The sequence below is a fragment of the Grampus griseus genome (genome assembly GCF_964374135.1).
Source record: "Grampus griseus genome assembly, chromosome: 14".
Classification (NCBI taxonomy): domain Eukaryota; kingdom Metazoa; phylum Chordata; class Mammalia; order Artiodactyla; family Delphinidae; genus Grampus; species Grampus griseus.
Window position 1 is genome coordinate 16,073,257 of NC_139008.1, and position 24,446 is coordinate 16,097,702.

Below are 24,446 nucleotides of genomic sequence, written 5' to 3' on the forward strand. Positions count from 1 at the left end.
AGGCCCGCGTACCGCAAAAAAAAAAAAAAAAAAAAAAAAGCCAAAAAGGACTTCCCTGGTGGCGCAGTGGTTAAGAATCTGCCTGCCAATGCAGAGGACACGGGTTCGAGTCCTGGTCCGGGAAGATTCCACGTGCCGCAGAGCAACTAAGCCCGTGTGCCACAACTACTGAGCCTGCGCTCTAGAGCCCGCGAGCCACAACTACGGAAGCCCGCGCGCCTAGAGCCCGTGCTCCACAAGAGAAGCCACCGCAATGAGAAGCCTGCGCACCAAACAAAGAGTAGCCGCTGCTCGCCACAACTAGAGAAAAGCACACGCATAGCAATGAAGACCCAACGCAGCCAAAAATAAATAAATGCCAAAAAGATTGGGAGGAAAAATGGTACACTTGGATGGGTACAAGATTTCTCAAAAGGGGGTTGACTTTTAGGTCAACTGGTCATGAAACAAATTGAGTGCTGTTTGTCACCTGGCAAACAGTGAAGGAGGAGAGGCAGCTACTGTCATTTATCACCCAGCTAGAAGAGCCTGGAAACGCCAAGCGCTGTGGAGAGACTGCTGAGGCCAGGAGTGGGCCCAGCTGGTCCTCCAGAGGCTGAGCCCAAAGTCAGGCTTTTTGACCCCAGGCCACCCCCTTCAACACTGCCCTGTGTGCAATCTTAAATTTCCATCTTTTTTCCCAGGTGTTCCCCTATCCCCAGCCCTCTTTCCAGAGAGGCCACCATCACCATCTCCAGTGCTCTGTGACCCACCTTCCCACACCCCACCAGCCCAGTTACAAATGGAGATTTTCTGTTTATTGCTCAAAAACAAAAATCCAGAAGCAAAGGTGGGGAGACTGTGGGTAGGGGACATGGCAGGAAGTGGGTAGGGCCTTGTCCCAGCTCTCCCCTTCATCCCTCTTCTTCTGACCCTCCAAGGGTCAGAGGTTAGGCCCGGGGACAGAGCCTCTGGGAAGGGCAGAGCCTTCATGACCAAGGGAACAGCAGAGCTCTTGGGTAGTCCTTGTGGGATGCCCTGGGCTGGAGGGGCCCTAGGAGTTGCATCAGGGGCTGAGTTCCCCTCCTAGGGTCCAAAAGGGGGTAGAGTGAGTGGGGGGCAGGCCCCTTGTTTGGCAACTGAGAAGAGGAGGCTTTGGGCACAGGATGCTGGTTTATTTACTGTAGGGTCCCCGGGGCCATCAAAGCCCCCTCGTGGGACCAGGAGATTATTTACACAGCAGGGAGGAAGGGAGCCAGAGGCCAGGTCCTGTACTCCTTCCTGCCCAGAATGAGGAGAGGAGGGGCGTCCTGGGTCCTGCAGCCTTAGTCTTGGTGTTCAGATGGAAACTTCATACTCTCGTGTATCCTGGAAACAGAGAGATGGCATCAGTCACTAGAATGGGATGGAGGTGGAGGAGGCATCCACAAGGAAGGGGAAAGACTCTGTGTTTTTAAAATAACATAGATCACTGGGAGTTTGGGGACCATGGTGTGGGAATGGGGCTGAATCTGGCCAATGGGTGTATTTGGTTCATCCTACAGTATCTTAAAGTCACATAAAAATCTAAATTTCTGGATTGTCTTGAACAGTTGGAAGGTCTGGCAGTTGGGCCTAGGTTTCCTCCATGGACTGGGTGGGGTACAAGCTTTCCAGTTGGTCACAGTCCTTACCACTCCCGATTGGCCCACCTGACTTGGCTTTGTTCATTGACGTGGCCTTTGTAGGCAGCTGAGTTTGCAATTCCCAAGACAGATGTTACAAAGACCTTGAGAGAAGGTTATGGAGTCCCAGGGGAGCTGAGGGATGTGGCACTCCAGGGGTAGGGGAAGGGCTCACCCCAGCTTCATACAGTGGATTGCTGAAGTCTGACTCCACCGTGATGGGGCTGTAGGAATGGGAGCCTGAGAAGCCGAAGAGGGATTTTCCCTGTAGCCTGGGAAAGGAAGGAGATAGAGGAGCTTATCGAGAAGTGAGCCCCCAACCCCCCCTCACCCGGGCTTCTGTGCCAGGCAGGCAGGACGTCTGCCCTGGCCAGCAGCTCCCTGAGCTATGTACTTACTTGGTGTAGTATATGTAAACGCCACTGCCGAGGACGATGACCAAGCCTAGGGGCAGCAGAATGGCCAAGGCGAGGTTCCCACCCTCTAGCTGCCGTGACGGGTCGGTGGTCTGGCTCACTGGAAGGAGGAGGAGAGGCCAGTGATCTGGGGCTGGGCCCAGCCCTGGACTCTCCCAGCCTCCTGCCCTGGGCCCTGAACCCTGGGCCTCACCCCACCGGGGGCCTGGCCTCCTGCCCCCGGCCTCTGCCTTGCCCTCCCAACTTGGCCAGGCCTGGGTCTCCACCTGTGCCCTCACTGACCTTCCAGTTTTCGGTTGTCCAGGAGCTCCTCATAGGCCACTGCAGGGAGAGGAGGAGGAGGGGACGGGGTCTGAGCCAGGGAGGGAAGGAGGCTGGGTAGAGGGCCGGGAGCCCAGTGGGGCCGGGCTGGACAGCCTGGATTCTCTGCCCTCTGCTCAACCTAAACTCGATCCTTCCCTTGGGGACAGGGGAGGAACAGTCAGAGCAGGGCCTCGGTCCTCCTCCTCCAGACCCCTGGGCAGTCTAAACCAACCAGGTCTGTAGGATTTGTCAAAAATACGGAAACTGAGACCTATTCGGAGGGCAAGGGACTGCCAAACCAAAGCCCCCTCTACTACTTCCCTTAGGATAATTCCATGACCTTGAACTTCTCCAGGGCTTTTGGCTATAGCTCTGATGATGAGAGCCCATAGAAAGTGGATGGGGAGCTCGGCAGGGTCTCGAATTTGCTACCTGACTTTCCCAGCCCTGTCACATCCTGGACACTGCTGTGCCCCCTCCTGCCCTGCCTGCCCAGGCACCTTTGCAGAGTGGGGGCTGGCTGGTCCACTGTGAGGGGTGGCCGGGCACACAGGTGATGGTGACCTCGCCAATGAGCTCAAAGCCCTCATAGCAGAAGAAGCGCAGAGACTCGCCCGCCTGGTAGTGATGCTTGTACAACGTCTGATAGCCGTTCTCTGGCACCCCGGGGTTCAGGCATGGCTCGTACTTCACTGCAGGGAAGAGGTCAGTCATGGGCCAGCTGCACCATTGAGCAGGCCACCCAGCCACCCATCCTAGGGTGTCCCCAGACTCACAGGCGCACTTGGGGACCCGGTCACTCCACTTGGGCGTGCCCGTGTCCCGGCTGTAGCAGGTGAGCACGGCCGCCCCCTCCAGGCTGTACCCCGGCAGACAGCGGTACTGGACGTGGGAGCCAACAGGAAAGCCAGCATCTGAGGTGGTGCGGTGCCCGTTGGTGATCTCACCAGGATCGGCACAAGTCATGACTGTTGGCAGGAGGGCAAAGTCAGGGGGAGCCAGGCCCTTAAGAGATCTGCCAGAAGCTTGGAGCTGGGAGACGCCTGAGTCGTGGGCCATCTCCTCTGGGCAACACTCCGCACACACCTCCCACTCCTTCCTCAGAATGAACAGAGCAGGAGTTGGAAAACTTAAAATTCAATGCATTTTACATAGCAGGTTTCTTCCAGAAAACAGAAAGTTTGGGGCAACCTGGGCCCCCATCCTAGGGTGAAATTTGAAATATTGAACCACTCAACCGGAGCAAACCAGCTAAATCCCAACCGTGTCAGCCCTGCATGGCAAATCATCATCAGCAGAGCAGCTGCCCTCTTCAGAGGGGCCCAGACCTCCTGCTCGCCTCATTCCCGTCATCCCCAGCCCCTTCTGCTCACTTGTATTGCCTGCCTGGCCTCTGCGGGCGTTTGTTTACAACCTTGCTGTGGAAGAATCCCAATCAAAGCCATTTCTTATATATAGACCTGAGCAAGGCACCTCGCTAAAATGTTTTACAAACATGATATCATATACCCTGATGATCTCAGAGAGGTCAGCGTCACTATCACCTCCCTTGGGGCTCAGGGCTCAGGGCAGTCCAATGACTGGTCTATGGTCACTCAGCCAGGGAGTGGCAAAGCTGGAACTGTTCAGGGTCACAGCCGGGGAGCACTGGGCTGAGATTCAGAGACTTAGGGCTCAGCTCAGCTGAAGCCTCCATGTGCTGCCTTGGGCAAGGCCCCTACTGAGTCTTGGGCAGCTGGGCCACGCCCTATCCCCTCTGGGCCCCGCTTCCATCCCTTCTTGTCCCCGCCCCGTGCGGTCTGGGTTCCAGATTGGACATCCTGTGACTCCTTCCAGGGATGGGGAGCTGTGTCAACTAGAAAGTATTCCTTGTGTCCAGTCCAAATCTGGCTTCCTGAAACTTATCCTCATTGGTCCCACCGTTGCTCCTAGGGGCCAGGTGAAAGACCTACAATCCTATATCCTGATGACAGGCTTCCAGAAATTTGGAGGAAGTGACAAGATGCCACCCCTTTCTGCTCTTCTAAAAGATAAATTCTCCCAGCTCCTTTGAATGTCACCTCCTCTGTGAAATCTCCTGCCCTATCCCTGGGACAATTAACCCACCCCTCTTCCTACAGCCCTTCTTCATACTTATAGCAAATACTACTTACTCACTGTTTACCTGCACCAGGCACTAACGTGAAAAGCTTTTCATTTGCTTTTCACAATCCTCTATTCCTACTTCACTGAGGAAGAAGCCAAAGCCTCAGAGATGTTAAGTACCTTGCCTGAAGTCACCCAGCGGTTACCACTCTAATATCCTGAGTTAAGTATCTGTCCCTGTCCCAGACTGTGAGCTCTGTCAGGGTAGGGAGAGTCCCCAACACCTCCGCATAACTCCAGCCACAACACATCATGGGACTTTAATAACGGAATTAAAATAAACCGACGGGCTTCCCTGGTGGTGCAGTGGTTAAGAATCTGCCTGCCAATGCAGGGGACACGGGTTCGAGCCCTGGTCCGGGAAGATCTCACATGCCGCAGAGCAACTAAGCCCGTGCGCCACAACTACTGAGCCTGTGCTCTAGAGCCCACGAGCCACAACTACGGAAGCCCACACGCCTAGAGCCCATGCTCCGCATCAAGAGAAGCCACCGCAATGAGAAGACTGCGCACTGCAGGATAACGAAGAGTATCCCTCGCTCGCCGCAACTAGAGAAAGCCCTCGTGCAGCAACAAAGACCCAACTCAGCAATAAATAAATAAATAAATGAATAAATAAATAAATTTATTAAAAAAATAAAAGTAAATAAAATAAAATAAACCGAGCTCTCTGACAAGCCTAGGCCCCTGCAAAGTGACTCCTCATAATGTCAAGGGTTGGGGACTGAGAGACTGGAGCAAGGCCTAGAACAAGAAAAGAGATGACGGGGCAGGCGGGGGGCAGGGGTGCAGGGGGGCAGGGGGGCGGGACTCAGACTGGGCAGAGGCAGGGCCAGGAGACGATGGGGGAGGAACCCAGAAGAACCAGGTTCAGGACCCAGAACAGTGCAAGAGAGAGGGATGCAGCCCTGGGAAGATGAGAGTGGGGACCAGAGGGTACAGTTTCGGAACACCGAGGAACAGAGGAGTGGAACCCACTGGACAAATGGTTGGGGCCTGAGGAAGATCTAGGCAGGACCTCGAGCGAAGGGATGGGTCCAGACAGAACAGGGGCGGGAACAAGAAGATACGGAGGCGGGGCGCATAGGGAGTGGGCGGAGCCCAAGCAGAGCCGTGAAACCCAGGTGGGCAGGGGCGGAGCCACGAGAGGATTAGGGCGGGGCCCGGGCTCACTCTTTCGGCAGGCGGGCGGCGCTGCGCTCCAGGACAGGTCCCACTGGCAGGTGAGAATGTCCGACCCAAGCAGCTCATAGCCAGGCTCGCACTGATAAGTAAGCACAGTGCCCCGGATCAGGTCCCCGTGGGAAGCCGTCCTCCAGCCCCATTCCGGGGGCGGCAGCTCGGGGCACGTGTCGTTCCTCGGGACCTCTGCAGGGGAGAGACGGCGAGTTTGGAGGCTGTCCTGCGACCCAGGGCGCCCTTCCAGCCTCGGGGGCCTCTCTGACCTGCGGGACCCCTTCCCATCTCGGGACCCTAGGCCTCGGTACCTTTGAAGTGCAACACGAAACCCTGGCCCAGGCCCGGGTTTGGAGGTCCGGGCGGTGCCTGGAACTGCAGCGTGAGGTCGGGCCCAGAGGAGAGGAGGCGGCGGCGCGGTTGAGGCCCTCGCAGCTGGGCCAGGACTCGGGCACTGGGACCGTCCCCATCGAACAGTGTCAGCATATCCCCTTCGCGCACATTCAAGCTGGAGGGAGTGGGACCAGACATGGGGGCTGGGTTACGATCGGCCCCCTCCCATCTGGTTCTGCCCAATCACTAACTCAGCTCATTAGCAACCTTACCTACTCTCCAGTCCCGCCCTACATTCTCCTATCCCAGGCCTCAGTTTGGATCAGTTATGGGCTTCTCCTCCACGCTAGTCGCTCCACGTTCCATTTGGTCTGTGGCTCCTCCCGGCTCCTGCTTGCCAATCCCCAACCCTGATCATTGTTGACGCCTCCCACTTCCCAGTCCCTCGTCCATCACCAGGTGACGCACAGCCAGGCTCAACTCCAGCTCTGACCAATCACAGACCATGCTCATTACCACTCAGCCCAACTCTAGGCCCCAACCGAGTACATGCTTTTTGAGCCACGCCCACTTCTGGTTCTGTCCAGGCACATGACCACCTCACACCAAAGTAGCTCACTGAATCTCCCCCACAGCCACGCCCACCTTGTGTGCTGCTGCTGATGCAACAGCTCGGGCCTGGGTCCCTGGAAATCACTCCAGGGGGGCCTCGGAAACAGCCAAAGAGTGAGACTTCAGGCCAGAGCCCCTTTTTCACAATAGTCCCCGAGGAAGGCTGCATTACCCCATTTACTTGTCCAAGGTTGCCTGACCAATAAGTGATTTGTACCTGGGTCTACCTGATGTCCCACACCCCTATCCTGAATCCTTAGCCACTTCTTTCATCCGAACGTATATTCACTGAATCTCGTGCAGACACTCGAGCCAGCCAGGCTCATGATGCAGGCCAGTGCATTGTCATACCACACGTGGCTGAGCCCACACCCACTGCACCCTCTGCAGTACCCAGACATACATCTCAACTTGAAGCAAGATGCGCTTCTCTTCCTGGACATGCAGACCCCACACGCAATCTTGGCCGGGGCTATAGCTCTGGGGCCAATCCGGAGAGAGGACCACACCAGCTGGCTCTGACAGCTCCCCTCCACACATGGCTAGGATAGAAAGGGTGTCAGATTCAGGACCCAGGTGGGCATGCAGTCTCTGTTTCGCTACGATCCTCACCACTCCCAACTGTGTGCACCAGACTGCCTCCCCGGTCTCCTATTATCTATTACCCACCTGATTCTTGCCACGTCTAGTCCTGTTGGGTCCAATCCCCCGCCCCACTCTTAACTAACCCCGCCCAGTCTCCAGCCTATGCATTACCACCCAATCCATGACTTAGCCCAATCTAGCTCTTGAAGATATTTGGGTTATGACCCCTGAACTCTGTAACAAGCCCATCAACTACTCAGCTAAGAAAACTAAGCCTCTGAAAGGGACAGAGATTGATCCTGAGTTTACTAGGTTCTCCTTCCTGAATGGCCTTCCTAGGATCCCCAGCTCAGGGGGTAGTCTGTGAACTGAAGGATGTTCTGGGGAGGCGGGGAAGGCGGCAGGCTCACCCTTGCAGGCTGGCTCTGTGTCATTCCAGTGGGGTTCTGTGGGATCCACACATTCGATGGCATTGGGGGGGCCAGGGGGCTCCAGGGCATATCCTGGGAGGCACGAGAAGGTGGCCAGTGCCCCTGGGCGGTATTCAGGGTCCGTGGTGGTGACATTGCCATGTGCCAGGAAGGGGGCAAAGCAGCGATCTTCCTCAAAGGCTAGAGAGGAGTCAGTCACAGGAATTAAGCATTAGGACGGGCCTCCAGGGATCTCAGAGTGGGGAACCAGGCTGAATTCCAGTGTGGTTTGGCCCCCCAGTGGGCTATTTAAAATGGAAAGCCTTTGGGCTTAGCTTTCACTTTCCAGTTTCCCCCAAACCCTAACATTCCTCATTCACATATTTATGTTAGCTCCCCGGCCTCTGGACAGAAACCCCAAGGTCAGTCAAGTCCCAGCCACTATTCTACAGATGAGGACAATAGGTCCACAGACAAAAAGCCATGTGCTCCATGTCACACAGTAGGGCAGTGGCAGAACCAGACCTCAAGCCCAGATTCCTTGATTCCCAGCCAGAGACACTTGGCTCTGGAAGCTGCAATGGAGTGGGGGAAAACGGTGCCTTTGGAGACCTGGCTCATGTAGGTGTGTTCGCTCCTCAAAAATAACCGTTGGTTTCTGATCAACCCTGATTATCCATACTGTGGCTAGAATCCAAAAGTGAGGCAAACACAAAAGCTACTCAGTTTTAACTTTGGTCTAAGTCAGCAAAAAAATTAACATTTGTAGAGTGTTTTAGTTTTTGCCCATCTGATCATATCTTAGACTCAGGTAAGGCTCAGGTGCCTATGATACAGAAAGAGTCTGAAGCCCATGGAGCAGCAGTGGCCCACAACCATGGAGACAGGCCTCAAACCTAGAAATTCTCTTTGCACTCTCAGAATCTAAAATGCAATTTATTTTTCAGATCCACTGTTCTGTTTCACCATTACTTAACCTGATAAGGTGTCATGTCCAAATCCTATGCATCCATCAGGGCCAAGTGCCAATTCCCTTTCTCCCTTGATTCATACCAGAAACTAGCCCCTCCCATCTCTGAGCATTTTACTTTCTTTGTCTCTTTCCTGCTACTGTTTACACAAATCCTCTGCTCCAGCCACAGTGAAACTCTGTTTCCCAAACATACAGGCTTTTCTCTACCTCTTTACTGTTGCTCACACTGTTCCTTTCACCTGAGATGCTCATTCCCAATCTTCCTCTTTTAAAATTCTCTCTATCCTGTAAGTCCCAGTTCAAATGCCTCCTCCCATGATCACTGACTTCCTTCCTTCCTACCTATCCAGCATCCAGTCCCCTTTGTCTGTTAACAGCACTCCTATTTTCATTTTGGGTCACACGTCCTCCCCACTTCCAGTCCATGAGATTCAGCTGGAGCCAGCCAGGGATGGCCATGTGATGTGGATCTGCCAATCATAACACCACCTGCCCCTAGCTACAGTGATTGGCTCAGGCATAGATAGATGACCTAAGCCAGGGCAATGAAGGCCTTTCCTGGCATTTTTGTTAAAGCTCTTAGGAAAGTGGTACGCTTTCTCTCTGATGGGGTTGCTAAAGTTGTTGGTATGTAAATCTGTAACTGCTAGGTACACAGCAGACTGAGAGTCTGCCTGAGAATGAAGCCAACTGAGAGGAAAGAATGGAGAGATTTAAGTAACTGGTCTCTTGGCTGTGTACCTGGATCCAGCCACACTTGAAGCTTAAGTAGAAAAGACCACCTCAGGGAATTAGAATGTGTCCTTGTCGATTTGGGATGGGGAGACAAGTCAGTTTTCAGGAATCCAAACGTGGAGATAAGCAGAGATGGATTATGTGCTTGTGACCATGCCTGGGCGTAGGAAGAGGGGAAGGTGCGGCAGGTGGGGCCTCAGGGGAAGGGCAGTTACCTTCAAATCGGAGGCTTAGCAGCAGGGGATTGGCAGGTGTCTCTGAAAGCAGCTCCACATAGAGGGACTGAGCATCACTGATGAGACCCCGCTCTGGGACATCATCCATGTCCGAGTCATAGATCACCGGGGATAGGGGACTGCCCCCTGAGCGCACCATCAGCCTGGGATGGACAGAGGTGGCCAGGAGCTCAGCTTCCCCTCAGAAGCTGCCTCACCTCTTGCCTGCTCTCCTAACTTAATTTCATAGCTATAATTTTCAAACATTAACTATATGCCATGTACTCTTCTAAGCTTTTACACATTTTATCTCACTTAATTCTCACAAGAACCCTTGAGTTAGATACTATTATTATCCCTCATTTTATAGATGAGAAAATTGAGGCACAGAAAGAGTAAGTAACCTGTCCAGCTACACATAGCAACTAATGTCAGAGCTGGGATACTAGTTTGCTAGATAAAGAGTGAGAATAATGAAGATGACGTTGGCAAACTCATTTATAGTGCTTACTGTGTGCTAGGCACCATTCCAAGCACTTTACAAATCTTAATGCATTTGTCCTCACAGAAACCTTAAGAGGGTGGTACTATTATCTCCATTCTACAGATGAGAAAACTGAAGCACAGAGAGGTTAAGTGATTTGTCTCAGTTTGCACAGCTATACTGCCTAAGAAAGGGGAAGGACTAACCCGCATTTGACATAGATCCCAACTGGGATTGCCCCCGCGTCTGTCTGACTGTCTATTGCAGCCTCCCTATTTCCTTGAAGTGAGGACCTCTGACGCAAGGCCCAGACCCTCACCGGTCGTTGTCCTCATCCAGGGAGACTCTCTCAAAGTGTAGGTGCAGCCGGCGTCCCTCAGCTGCTTCGATGACCCAACGGCAGGTGAGGTTGGGCCCTGCAGCTCCCCCAGGCTCAGGGGACACGATGCGGCCAAGTGTAGCGTTGTGGATGGTGCCACCACAGGATGCTGTGGACGGTGCGGGGGGGCAGGTTAAGGTGACTTGTCCTTTTCCCATCTGCAGAGCTATTGCACCCACACCTTTGCCTGGGACCTGGCCTTGGGATGACCTCTGCCCTACAGGCTCACCCCAGGACTTTTTTCAGGCCACTACCAGGTGAGGAACCAGCCTTGGAATAGAAAAACCCTAGGATGGACACACCCCCCCCGCAGGATGGAGATTCCATCAAAATGAAGACTCCCCAGATGTGGACACCCTGGGGTGGGGAGTTATGGGGAAGTCCCCCAAACTGAAGCTCTCAGATGGAAAATACTCAGGATAGGATCCCAGGATGAAGACTCTCCAGGATAGACACCCCCAGATATAGACCCCAAGAATGGTTTCCTCTAGGATGAGGAGTCTCCAAAAGCAGGGACCCCCAGAATGGTGACTCCCCAAATGGGAACCCTCCAGGAATTCCCTGTGGTCTATTGGTTAGGACTCTGCACTTCCACTGCAGGGGGCACAAGTTTGATCCCTGGTCAGGGACCTAAATTCCCACAAACCATGTGGCATGGCCAAAAAAAAAGGAACCCCACCCCCCACCCCGAGGTGGTACTTCCCCAGATGGAGAGCCCCCCCCCCCCAAGGATGGAGACTCCAAGGATTGAGACCCTCAGGGTGAAGAGCTCCAAATGGAGACCTCAGGATAGGGACTCTTCAGGGTAAAAACCCCTTCAAGATGGGTGTTCCCAAAGATAGAGACCCCCAAGGTAGGACCCTCCAGTGGGGCTCCCAGGACAGAAAACCACACCTATTGTGGTAGAGACTCACCCATGCAGCTGGGGGGTTCACTGCTCCAGGCTGGCCGGGTACCATTGAGGCAGATGAGGGTCTCCTCACCCTGCAGCTGGTAGCCCGAATCACAGTGGAAGGTGGCAGTGCCTCCAGGGTGAAGGTCTGTCACACTCACATCCCCATGGGCTGGCCGGGGAGGGAAGCCGCAGCTCAAGAGGTAGGCTGGATCAGGCAGGGCAGGAGAAAGAGGATTCACTCTCCCAGGCCATCCTCTCTCACTGGTTCCCCAGCATTTCCTCCCCTCTTTCCAGGTCCCCCTCACTCTCCAGGGCACAAACTGGCTCCATACTGGAGTCCTTACGTGGACACACTGTCTCATGAAGAGGTAATGTCAACATCTCTTATCTCCCCTAATCTTTGTAATCTACCCACTTTGGCCCCCATTTTACAGATGAGAAACCTGAGCCTCAAAGAAGTTTTGGACCCTAGCACCCATTTACTGTGTGAATTCAGGCAAATCAATTGACCACTCTGAACCCCATTCAGCTCTAATAATAGCAAATAGTATTTGCAGAGCTTGTTCAGCTTCCAAAATGAGTTCACGCAGCGCTTTTGAGGTAGTCAGAGAAAGGCTGTGACCCACTTTCCAGGGGTGGAAATTGAGGCTCCAAGTTATTAAGTGCCTCAGATCATTTTCTCCCCTCCATACACACAGACTTTCTTCCACTGAGGTGTCACTGTGATATTATACCCTCAGCTTTCATCCAGAGGAGTTACAAGAAACTCCTTTAGAAACAGACTATTCTGTCATTAAAGACCTTAATACCCAGTGTCCCCTAAATGAATCCCCCAGTGAAAGTGAAGTGCTAGGGAAAGCTTTGCTTTCCTTAAGGAACTGGTTTGTCTTTTTTCCTGCAATGAGAACTGTGTAATCTCTCTTTTCATACTGGCTGCTAGGAAACCCAGAACCAGGTTGAGTCTTGTCCCTAGTAACAATGGCTTGTCTATCCACATTCTGTTTTTTTCAAATTTAATAAGCATTATCTGGTGCCAATATTTCTCTTATTTATTTATTTTTTTTGGCTGCGCCACATGGTTTGTGGGATTTTAATTCCCCAACCAGGGATCGAACCCCGGCCCTTGGCAGTGAGAGCGTGGAGTCTTAACCACTGGACTGCCAGGGAACTCCCTCTTACTTATTCTATTTAATCTTATTGTTTGCATTCTTTTTTGAAAGCCTCCTGAAATTCTTGCGGAAACATATGAGATAAAACAAACAAATAGAAAGTGACTTGGTAATCAGTGATAGACTCTGAACTTGATCCTGACAGAGCTCTGTGTGTCTGTTTAAGACTAGGCAGAGTTCATTAAGAAGGGCTTCCTGGAGGAAGTACATCGAAGCTGGGTCTTGTACGAGGGGCAGGCTCTGGTTAGCAGAGGGTCCAGCTTGCCTGGGCCTTTGCTTTTTCTGACTCTCCAGTCCTGAGTGATTCTGTAAGAGACCTGGTCTCTCCCTGTTTCAAAATTCAACAAGCATTTCCTTGGCTGGGTCCTAGGGTCAGAGGTGAAAAAGACTGAGGCCTTGCCTTCAGGAGTTCATGGTTTACTAAGATAGACAAAAAAACAGCCTTTTAGAATACAGGGATTTAGGAATTCCCTGGCGGTCCAGTGGTTAGGACTTGGCGATTTCACTGCCGGGCAGGGGTTCAATCCTTGGTCAGGGAACTAAGATCCTGCAAGCCGAGCAGTGGACAAAACAAACAAATAAACAAAAAACAAACCAAAAAACCGCACAGTGATTTGAATAGACTTTAGCCTCTGTGATGGTTCTCCAAGACCAACAGAATCAAGTCTGAATGCTTTAGATTGACATTCAAGCCCCTTCCACAACCAGTTCCAGCCCAGTCCATCCAGCTTCAGTTCTCAGCACCCACGGCCCATATATCTCACACGATACAGTTCTGTGACTCCTTACAGTCCCACTTCCATATTTTTCCACACAATTTCCCCTACCTGAAAGGCTCTCTTCTCAGTTTCTCATCTTTCAAGGAGTAACTTAAGTACCACCTCCTCCAGGAAGCCTTCCTGACCCCTCCCCTTTCCCACAGAGTTAGTTTTTTTTTTCTTTTTGCCTAAACACAATCCACATGCATAATTTTATCATCACATTGACACCTGCCTATTGCCATTGTGAGACTGAATCAAATGTTTTTTATTTTGTCTCCTAAAAACCTAGCCTAGCTGATCAGTTGATGCCGCCAAGAGGCAATGTGGAACAGTGCAAAGAGCACTGGATTTGGAGATGGGCAGACCTAAGTTCCAGTTCTACTTTCACAACTTATTAGCTGTATGGCCTTGAGCAGGTGACTTCACCTTTCATCTGTAAATGGCAATAACAATTCCTGTCATTGAGGATTGGCCTTAAAGAAAAGAAACCTGGAATCAAGCCCCTGGAACATAGAAAGTACTCAGAAAATGTTAATCGCCCGCCCCTCAGCTTCAATTAATAAATGACCAGGGGTCAGGGACTTGGAGATCTGACTTCTGACTCTGCAATGAATTTGCTGGTGGCTGAGCAATCCATATAAGCTTTGAGGCTTTTTCTTCCTCTTAGAGATGGAGCTGACAATGGCCACCCCCAGGGCTGCTGTGAGAAGCAACCAAAACAAGAGTTGATGAAAGAGTTTTGTAAATGGGAAAGTTTGCTGGACTTGGGGTGAGGGGTGATGGAGCCTTTGACCTTCCAGAGAAGCTAATGAGGCCACTGTGGACTGGAGGGCCCAGCCAGTGCAAATTGGGAAGGGCTTAAACGGGGCCTCCGTCCCAAAGGTGCCTGCAGAAGCCGCAGAGCAGGGAAGACCCAGGCAGGTAACGAAGGCCCATTTATGCAACAGCCCTGCTTCCTCAAATGTTCCAGTTCGTCTAAAGAGTCCTATTTTCAATGCCCTAGGGAAGTGGCTGCTTAAAGGAGCCAGCAGGAAGCCATCCTATAATATCTGAAGCCCAGCCCTCAGCCCTGGGCCTTCAAGGCATGCTCTTGCTCCCCAACAACCGGGCCCTGACCACCAACTACATGTCCCCCGGCTCACTGGTCTCTCCAGGAGTAGGTCTGCTGCTGGGCATCTCCACTGTGCATGCCTTACCTCGTGGGGCAAGTCTAGAGCAGAGGCCTCAGGAGAGGCTGGAGAGTGTGTGAGGAAGGGATACGGGTTGTCTGTGTCCTGGATAAAGTCACAAGGGATCTGGTGTCAGCAGAGCTCACAAGCGGGCAGCAAGGCCATGAGGTGAAGTGAAGGGGACGCTGGCCCAACACACAGTTCCCTCTCTGTTTCTGAGCAAAGGAAGGGACTTTGGAGACGGCAGCAGTGTCTGGAATGGGACCTTGGGCTGGGCCCCTTGCCTCATGTACACGTGTATGCTAGAATGTACATTGCATCGTGGGAAGGTTTCCATACACACAGGCAAATATGGATGTACACGTGTGTGTAGGCTGTCTGTGGGTGGGTGCTTGCAAATGCAAGCATGCGCAGATACATCCCCTCCTTCCTACCCCCAGAAGTCAGCAGGATCTTTTTAGGTCACAAATCTGAGGCTGTCACTATCTTGCTTAAAACATTTCAAAGTGTCTCCTCCTCCCCTGCAGGATAAAGTAGTCCAAGGACTCCTCACTGAAGCTGGTAAGGCCTTTTGTCATCCAAATACAACCTACCTCCCAGTCTAGCCTCTTGGCCTACTTCCCCAGCACTTTCTGTGCTTTACTGTAATAGCAATGATTGACATTTTCGAGCCCTCACTGTGTACCAGACACTATTTTAAGCACTTGACGTGTATTGATTCATTTGATCTTCCTAATAATACCACAAAGTAAGTATTATGATCCCCATTTTTCAGATAAGACAATGCGGCACAGAAAGGTTAAGTAACTCACCCCAGGTCACACAGCTAAGACAATTCTATCTTCCATGCTGAATTACCTCAACTCCTCAAGGGGGGTCACATTTTTTTCTCCTCTCTGGGTCTTGGAATGTGTTTTTCCATCCATCTAGACATCTGCCTTCCTCTTTCTCTCCCTCCCACCCTTCCCCTAGCTAACTCATCTTAGGTGTCAGCTTAGTCATCACCTCCTCCAAGGAGGTGTCCCCATATTCCTTATAGGGGAAATTTAGGTCCCTTTGATAGTTGTTCTCTCTGACAGTGGTTCCTCCATCATAGGGATGGGGGTCCTTATCTCACTGAATTATAATTATCCTGATTATTTGTCCATCTCCCTACCTAGATTCTGAGTTCCCTTTACATCTGGCTTGTTTATTCTTCTTTCCAAGGATAACACAGGGCCTGTATGAAGTGGGCACTCAATAAACATTTGCTGAGTGAATGGATGAATTGTCACTTGGATGTGTGCACACCCAGGCACAGGTCTGTGAGTGTGTGAGATAAGTGTGTATAGGTCTCCTCCGAGGATTCTGCCCCCCATGGTCCTAGTCAGGAGGAAAAGGCCCCAACATTACCCTGTGCTTAGAAGGCTCCTGAAGATGTTCCCTGTGCCCAGTGTGGCCCCTGCCCTCCCACCAGCACTCCGAACTCCTCACCCTGATAGTGGATCCTGAAGCCACCACCCCTTGGGACCCGTGGGCTCTGGAAGTGCAGGAGCAGCCTGTTGGTTGGACTCCGAAGGACCTGTCCTTCTCCCAGCATGGAGGAATTAGCCAGGAGTCGGGGGGCCAGTCCTGGGGACCCCCCACCAGCCAGCACCAGGAGTTCCTCCTCCCGAGACAGGTTCAGCGTCTGCACCTAAAGAAGCCAGACCCAGACCCGCCAGGGAAGTCAGCCGGGGTGTGTGACCCCCTAAGCTCCCCCGCCCCTTGCCTTCCTTTTCCCTGTATGTAGCAGACCAAGAACCATGGTAACGTTGGCCAAGTTGTAGAACTTTAGGAGAGTCTGTGAGATCCTCAGAAAATAGGTCCATCTGAGTCAGAAAACAAGTTCTCTGGCTCCTAGGCCCAACCCGTGCACACCCCTGGGCCCGGAGGGAAGGGCTAGGAGGTTTCACAATCATATGCTTAAGTCCAGTTACCTGGATCTCAATGCCGTAGCCAGGGTAGACATGGATGCTGTACGTGCAGTCCAGGAGCCCCAAGGTTCGGCTGGCCGCGCTCCCTAAATCTGGAGACTCCACATGCCCTTCACCTTCGGAGATGTTGTTATTACACAGAACTAAAGAGATATAAGTGCTGGGGTTGAGAGAATCTCTGTGTTCTTGCCCTCCTAGCCAAGTAACCCTGGGGGTCCTCATCTGTCTTCTCCCCAGCACCCCTCACCATCTTTATCCAATGCTCACTCTCCCATCTGTGCCCAGAACTCCCTTCCTCAACTGTCATAAGACATAAAACACATAGAACAGTGCTGGCACATAGTAAGGGTGTATCAACGCTAGCCTTTATTATAATTAAGCAGAAGGCCCTCTCCCATCTAGACCCCTTCTTCTTCCACACGTTCCCGGCAGCCTCTCCCCCATTCACACCTTCCTCTTCTCCCACATCCCCTTTCAATCGCCTCACCTGGGCTGGTCACCGTCGTGGTGACAGTTGTCGTAGTGATGATGGTGGTCGTGGTCTCCTCCTCTCCTCCCTCAGGCCCGAGGGGCGGGCCTGGGGAGGCGGAACCGGGAAGGGGCGGAGCCGTAGTTCCTGGGGGCGGGGTCAGCAGCTCCGGCGCGGTGGGGCCTGCCCCCCTGCCCTCCTTAGGGCTTACGGCTGTTGTCAGAGGCCCTGTGCCCGGCTCAGTGGCCCGTGGCAGGGAGGGTGCTGCAAGAGTCTGGCCGGCTGGAGGGGTGGCTAGTGTGGGGTCTGGATCAGATCCTGGGACAGTGCGAGGGAAGTCAGGAAACAGGAGGAGCACATTGATGGGCCTCGGTCGGGGATCAGGGCTAACAGACACTGCGAGTTCCCCACTGAACCCAAAAGACCTCCCCCACGAGGCGCAGGACCCCCACCTCTCCCTTCCCCACCCAAACTTCCCCCCTCCTCCCAAGGCTTCCACAGCCTGCCCCCCAGCCCCTTCTTTTCTTCTCTCTGTCCAGGCCCTTCCACTCTGACAGTCTCCTTGAGCTTCTCCCTCTGTCTCCCCGTTCAGATCTGGCGCTCTCTCCCGGTTACCCCTTTCTCTTTCCTCTTTTTATTTTGCACTCTCTAGAACTCTTGGTCTATGTTTAGTATTCTTATCCCTCTCTGATTTTATGATTCTAGGTCTACTACTCTCTGCATTTCTCTCTCTTTCTGTGTCTCTTTTCCACTCTATCTCTGATTCTGGCTCTCTGAGTTTCCATCTGTCTTTCTCTCTGTCTGTTTTTCTGTGCTGTTTCTTGATCATTCTACCTCAATTTCTCTGGCTCTCTGACTGTCTATGTCCAGTTTTGACTCTCTCGAACCATCTCTCTCTGTCTCTCTGAATTTCACTGGCCTGGCTCCCCATCTCCCTGAATTAATGTCCCTCCCTCTGCCTCTATGTTGCTCCTGCCACTCTGGGGGCCTCACCCGGCAGGTAGCCCATTTCTGGGCCTCTCCTCAGCAGGGCTCCATGGAGCAGCTCTGCCAAGGCCTCAGAGGCTACGGTGGGGGTCTCATTTCCAGGCTCCGGCAGTGCCTCCTCCTCCTTCAGGGGCAGACCTGGGAGATGAAGTTGTGCGAGCTCTTCCACTGCCCCACACTCCTTCCTTCTCCAGAAAGATCTTTTCCAGAGCTCTTATTCTCTCCTCAGTCAGCTGGGCCAGCAGGAGCTCAGAGGGTCCCAGACTGGGCTGAGAGCCAAGATTGGAGGAGGGGCTCCCAGCTGCCCATCACACTCCTACCCCTTCCTCTCTCCCTTTCCCCCCAGGCTGTGTGGGCCTTCGGTGAGCACCTCGGACAGAGCCAGCAGGGCAGAGAAGAGGCAGGGCGCTACCTTCATTTTCCCCTCAGTGATGCTCTCCGCCCAACCCCGGGCCTCTGCGGAGGGTCTGGCAGCACCTCCCAGCCATTGCTTCTGCAGTGTCCAGCTTTTTCTCTGGGTTTCTGTCTCTGCAGTGTGGTCCTCCCTCTCTTTCTCTGCAGTCTCTGCCCCCTTCCCTGGAGTCTCGCTGGGGGGTCAGAGTTGGGGATTGAATATCTGGCCTCTGCGCACTGCCTCTGTTCATCTGTCTTTGTCCATACGTCCAAGAACATTTGTGTGTGCTGCGCCTGGCATCTCTCCCGGCACCTCCATCTCCCACCCTGGTACCCGGCCTGCTTCTGCCGCCTCCGCAGACATCCCCCCCACCCCGCCCCGCCACAACGTCCCCAGCCCTTCTTCCTGGATTTAACCCCTGAGACGCTGCTAAAAGCTCCCCTCATTAATTTCCCCAACTCCTCAATATATGGGGTTAGAGGTTCCAGGTGCAAGCTGGAAAGCCCTGGCTTGCCCCTTCTCCGTCAGCTGTGCCCCTCCCCTCCCCCAGGAGCTCAGAAGGCGCAGGATGTTCGGAGAAAGGAAGGTATAGGACCCAGCTGGGGGCCTTCCCGGAGGCCCACCCCCACGCACCCAAGTCCTTACCCTGAATCCAGGGACAGCTCAGCAGAATTAGGAACAGCAGCTGGGGAGGTGGCGGATGCTGGGCCCTGGGAGCCCCCATGGCGACTCACACCAATTTCTCTCCTCTGCGCCTCTCCTAAATAATCTAGCTGTCACCTTTCCTCCGTCTTCTTTTATCTTTCCTATTAATTTTTTTTTTTTCCTACTGGCAGTTAGCAAGGGAGACAATGTCTCTGCCTTTGGGACGGAGGGGCAGAACTGGGCTGGGGGTCTCCTGGAGCCCACCCCTCTTTGGCCAGTCTCCTCTGTCCTCTGCTCTCCTGTCTGCGGGAGAGGGGGCGCGGCTCCGGCTGCAGCGGGTGGGGCCAAGAAGGGCGAAGGAGCTGGGTCGCCTGGGTTACCCTCTGGCTCAGGCACCTGGGTCCGCCAGGCTGGCTGGATTCTAAGCTGGGGGAGTGGGTCGAGGCAAAACAGCTTCCGGGGACCTAGGGTGGGGTCGAGGATAGGGAGGGTCCCTACTGTGCTCTAGTGGGGCTTGGCGGGGAGAGGAGGGGGTTGCAGAACCTGGAGAGCCGAGGCTCGGGCACTGGAGCTGCGGGAGGGAGAGCTGAGAAAGGTGTCGAGCCCACGTCAGATCCTGGGGACGGGCGAAGGGAGGGGCTTGGGATTTATTTGGGGGCTGTGGGGGGAGGGAGGAGGAGGAAGTGCAGATGGAAGAAGGAGGGACCACATGAGCCAGGGTCGTAATCCTCACTCCCACGGCCCCTAGGGGAAGCGAAGGCAACTCTGGTCCCAGCAGTAATTATGACCCCTCCCCCAACCATTCCAGCACATTTGGAAACTGAATGTTCTCTTCCCAGGGTGTTGAGGGGCAGCATAGCTGGTTTTGCGCTTGCTCAGCGCCCCCAATATGCCCCCGGCCCTCTTCCAGACCCTTTCAGAGAAGCTCATGTGGAATGCGCTACCTCCTCCTCCAGAAGAATGACAAGTTCCTACGTTTGTGAGAAGTCTAAGGGGTGACAGGCCAGGATCTGGGGAGGGGAGATCCCTCCTCTTACGTACAACATGACCCCAGCCAGCTGCTGGCGGCTTCAACTTTAATTTTTTTCTCCTGGTCTCATCTCGCAAGACCGCTGGAGAGCCCTTTTCAGCACCACCAGAAAGGACAGCTCTTCTCGGCCCCGCCTGAGATGGCCCGGCCCGCGGCGCTGCAGGCGATTGGCTGAAGCCGCCTTCATTATCAATCGGGCTCCCGCCGGGGGTTGGCTCTTGTGAAGGCGATTGGGGGAGGTGGAGTCACAGGCCGACTGGTCGAAGGATCGGCTGACCCACGGACCGGCCGCAGCGTCCCTGTCCGCAGTCTGCGAGCGCCGGTCTTGTCCATCAGTTCGCGCGCTCGCCCCGCCCCTTACTTGCCACGCCCCTCTCAGGCCCCGCCCTTTCGTTTCGCATTGCGGGGCGCTGGAGGTTGGCGCTGTGCCCCCTGAGCCCCACGTGGCGCCCCGTCGGGGCCGGGGGAGGCAAATCCGGAGACGACACCCCCTACCCGGCTGAGTTGCGGTGGCCACTGGGCGAGGGCGGGGGTAGCTAAGCTGAGAGGACTGTGGGGAGGGTGACGTCAGGGTGAGTGGGGGACAAGGAAGGAGCGAGTGGGGGAGGGGGGAGAGAGAGCGAGAGAACCCGTGGGTCGGGTCGAGAGAGAAGCGAGGGCAGGAAGGAGAGAGGGGGAGGAAGGAGAGAGAAGTCGCTGCAGAGGACTGCTGGTTGCGGTTCCCAGGGCTGCGGGTCCAGGTGGGGTAGGAACTGCTGTCCGGGGAAGCTAGAAGGAAAGGCAGAGCGGGGAGGGAAAGAGAGAGCGAAAAGAGGGGGGGGGAGCGGTGGTGGAGGGAGGAGAGAAGAAAGGAGACGGGGAGACAGAGGGTGGGGAAAGGAGAGACTGACGGGAGAGGCAGGAAACTGGAGAGAGAGGAAACTGCCCTAAGGAGAAAGAAGAGGAGGAAAGAGGTGAAAGAGGAGGAGGAGAGAGTTGGAAGGAGAAAGAAGTAGAGGAGAGAGGAGAGAGAGGCAGAAGGAGAGGAAGGAAAGGAGAGTTAGAGGTGCATGAAGGAAGCGAGAAAGCAGGAGGTACAAGGTGGAGAGAGGACCTCGGAAGGAGAGAGAACCAAGAGTAGGAATGTGGAAGGGAAACAGCCCAGGGTGTAACCAGGGAGCAGCCATGGAAGGAACCGGTGGAGAACTGGGGGGACAAGGGAACTGGGGTCTGGAAGATGCCCCAGGCCTCTTGGCCAGGGCCTCCCTGCCCATCATGCCTGCATGGCCATTGCCTCTGGCCTCATCTGCCCTTACCCTGCTCCTTGGAGCTCTCACTTCCCTCTTCCTCTGGTACTGCTACCGCCTGGGCTCCCAAGATATGCAGGCCCTAGGGGCTGGGGCTGTCAGTGGTAGGCCTGGAGGGTGCTCTGAGGCTGGCAGACCAAGCCCACGGAGCTCTGGGGAGTCTGTGGAAGGACCTAGGACAGAAGGCCTAGTGAGCCGTCGCCTTCGGGCCTACGCCAGGCGCTACTCTTGGGCAGGGATGGGTAGGGTGAGGCGGGCGGCTCAGGGTAGCCCAGGCCCTGGGGGAGGGCCAGGGGTCCTGGGCATTCAGCGCCCAGGCCTGCTTTTCCTGCCAGACCTGCCCTCAGCCCCCTTCGTGCCACGGGATGCCCAGCGGCATGATGTGGAGCTCCTGGAGAGCAGCTTCCCTGCCATTTTGAGGGACTTCGGGGCTGTGAGCTGGGACTTCTCAGGGACTACCCCTCTGCCTCGGGGCTGGTCCCCACCACTGGCCCCTGGGTGCTACCAGCTCCTGCTATACCAAGCAGGCCGGTGCCAACCCAGCAACTGCCGCCGGTGCCCAGGGGCCTATCGGGCACTGAGGGGGCTGCGAAGCTTTATGAGTGCCAACACCTTCGGCAATGCTGGCTTTTCCGTCCTCCTGCCTGGGGCCCGGCTCGAGGGCCGCTGTGGGCCCACCAATGCCCGAGTCAGATGCCACCTGGGTAAGTGGATGCTACTTACAGACAGCCTCCTCGCCTCCACGATTCCCCCTCCAGACTCTCTTCTCTGCCATCATAGCTTTCTACACTGTGACTCTGATCATGCCTTTCTTCTCGGAAATCTTCCTTGACTCCCTGTCGCCCACAGCAGCATTTCCTGAGCTTCAATGATCTGCAAACCATCTTCATAAGCTTTTCCATAGTCATTTACCACCTGTACTGTTTCTTCATATTGACTCCCCACAATGTTTTGTTTTACTTATTTAAAAGGAATCTTTATAGAAAAATGATAATCAGTATTACTTGACCTAAATAGGAATTATTCATAAAAATAAGTTTAAACTTAAAAAAAGAAAGCTTTAAAAATTCTAGCGAAGTATCCTAGTCTGTGGCTGAAGCCTACACTCTCCTCCTTTAAAAAGGAGCAATGTTGGGAATTGCCTGGTGGTCCAGTGGTTAGGACTCTGTGCTTTCACTGCTGAGGGCCTGGGTTCAATCCCTGGTCCGGGAACTAAGATCCCACAAGACGCAGGACATGGCCCCAAAGGAAAAATAAACATAAAAAGGGCAATGTTAGGGGGGATGTTAAAGTTATGGTAGCACCAAACTGAGATTTTCTTTTCAGTGTTTTAGAGAATGAAAGAAAATGGGGAGAAAAAAAGACTTGTCTTCTGATTGTTGTTTAATGCCATGACTTTGTTTTGCCTATAATCATCTCCTGTGCTACCAGTTGAATGTGTTCTACACTTCAGAGCACACTGGCTTTGAAGAGATCTGGAGCAAGGCCAGATCTTTTCTCCATATCTCCTACCTCTTCCCTTCTTCCCCTTCTCTCCCACCATGCCCTAAATCATGAACGCCTTCTGGCTGATCCTGGCAGATGCCACACACATGCTCTTAGCCTAGAATGTCTTTCCCCCTTATCACCTCCTGGAAAACTCCTACGTAGCCTTCACGACTCACACTTTCAAATGCCCACCTCCTCTGGAATGTCTTCCTCTTCCCCATCGTTTAAGTTGGCTCCTCAGTTTTCTGCACCCCAGTGTGTGGTCCTTGGCAGGATGGAGCCATGTTTTATACCTTTGGGGGAGAGAGGGCCTAACACACAGTAGGTTCTTGAGTTAAACTGTCAGAAGCCCAAGAGGAGATGCTGCTTCTTTTAGGAAGCTTTCCCTCTTCTCTGAAACAGAATACATTGTGCTTTGCACTGCATTTTCTGTCTCCTAGCATTTCTTTCATCCAGTACTGTATTGTAATTTTACGTGGGTCACCTTCCAGAGAACGAGGAGGGACCACCATAGAACCTAGCATTTAAGACTCTCGGATCTGCTTTTTGACTGAATGGGGTGGGCCCCTTCGATGGAGGCAGGAATGTTGGAGGCCCGGATCTCTTTCTACAGGCCTGAAGATCCCCCCTGGCTGTGAGCTGGTGGTCGGGGGTGAGCCCCAGTGCTGGGCTGAGGGACACTGTCTACTGGTGGACGACTCCTTCCTGCATACAGTGGCTCATAATGGTAATGGGGCTCCCATTCTGCTAGGAGGGATGAGTGACTAAAGAGTTAAGGGGAATAGACTAGAGGCTGCAGAATCGGGCCCAACTGGCTTCCTGTCCTACACCACCATTTTCTAATTGCATGCCCTTGAACAAGTCACATGATTTCTCCAATCACCCGTGAGATAGGGCAACCACCTTCTTTTACCAAGTGACTGCAAGGATTAAATAAGTTAATGTAAGTGCACAGCAAAGTGGTTCATAGCACGAGACCCTGGGCCTGGACCCCCTGGGTTCCTGTCCTACCTCTGGCATTAGCAGTGTGACCTTGGGCAAGTTATTTAACCTCTTTGTGCCTCAGTTACTTTGCATAAAATGAGAACACTTATGGTACTACCTCACAGTTTGTTCTGATGATTAAGAGTTAATACACATAAAGGATTAGAACACTGGCACTTATTTATAAAGTGTTTGCGTTTATGAGTATTTGGTGAGTGCTCTGGCTTGTAAGTACTTAATGTCAGCTGCTCTGCTGTCTCCATCCCCACGTGCCCTAGGCTCTCCCGAAGATGGGCCTCGAGTGGTCTTCATCGTGGACCTCTGGCATCCCAATGTGGCTGGGGCCGAACGCCAGGCCCTCGACTTTGTCTTCGCACCAGACCCTTGAAGGAAGGTGCTCCCTTCAGACATCTGGGCTGGAGAGATGCTGCGCTCGGGGATGGCCTGAGTGGTAGCCAGGACCACCTCTCCATTGCAGGGGGTGGGGTGGGGCTGAGGGTGGGAACTGGCCAGTGAACACCGAAATATAGATTTTAAAATCCTCTCCTAACTCCTGACTACTTTCTTCCCAGCTACCAGCCCAGGGAAAGGCTGGGGGCAGGGGTCTGTGTCTTCTCCCATCCAACTAGCCAGGTACCTCCCTAACAAGCCATATACCTGGCCCTTTCTCTGGGAGCCAGCACCAGACCCTCAACTCAACTTTATTCCAATAATTTAATAGAAAATTATAATAATAAATAATATGAAAAAAATTGAGAAGATGCTGACCTGGTACAGGCCCAGGCCCACCTAGTACAAAGTTAAG

At 53.6% G+C, this 24,446-nt stretch overlaps 2 protein-coding genes across 11 annotated transcripts; one reads left to right on the forward strand and one right to left on the reverse strand.

Annotated features, from left to right (window-relative positions):
- Positions 1-1,210: 1,210 nt before the first annotated feature.
- Positions 1,211-18,932, reverse strand: SEZ6L2 (seizure related 6 homolog like 2; the record flags this gene model as incomplete). 10 transcript variants are annotated; one of them, XM_082670793.1, is made up of 18 exons in its annotated part: positions 1,211-1,347; positions 1,819-1,915; positions 2,042-2,159; positions 2,342-2,380; positions 2,863-3,054; positions 3,139-3,330; positions 5,681-5,875; positions 5,995-6,191; positions 7,032-7,170; positions 7,624-7,824; positions 9,547-9,710; positions 10,350-10,518; positions 11,324-11,509; positions 15,877-16,078; positions 16,362-16,501; positions 16,846-16,935; positions 17,821-17,952; positions 18,854-18,932. In XM_082670793.1, 18 exons carry the CDS (start codon positions 18,930-18,932, stop codon positions 1,318-1,320), a joined length of 2,562 nt encoding a protein of 853 aa, XP_082526919.1. In that variant the 3' UTR covers positions 1,211-1,317. The 10 variants fall into 10 exon arrangements, with proteins under 10 accessions (XP_082526919.1, XP_082526916.1, XP_082526912.1 ...); XM_082670790.1 differs by having other exon boundaries at positions 16,846-16,974; XM_082670786.1 differs by having other exon boundaries at positions 16,846-17,145.
- Positions 18,933-20,932: 2,000 nt separating this feature from the next.
- ASPHD1 (aspartate beta-hydroxylase domain containing 1) lies at positions 20,933-24,335 on the forward strand (the record flags this gene model as incomplete). Its single annotated transcript, XM_082671179.1, is given in 4 exon segments — positions 20,933-21,001; positions 21,003-21,873; positions 23,271-23,384; positions 23,920-24,335. Coding segments are annotated over 4 exon segments (1,164 nt in total). The 3' UTR covers positions 24,030-24,335.
- Between the last annotated feature and the right edge of the window lie 111 nt (positions 24,336-24,446).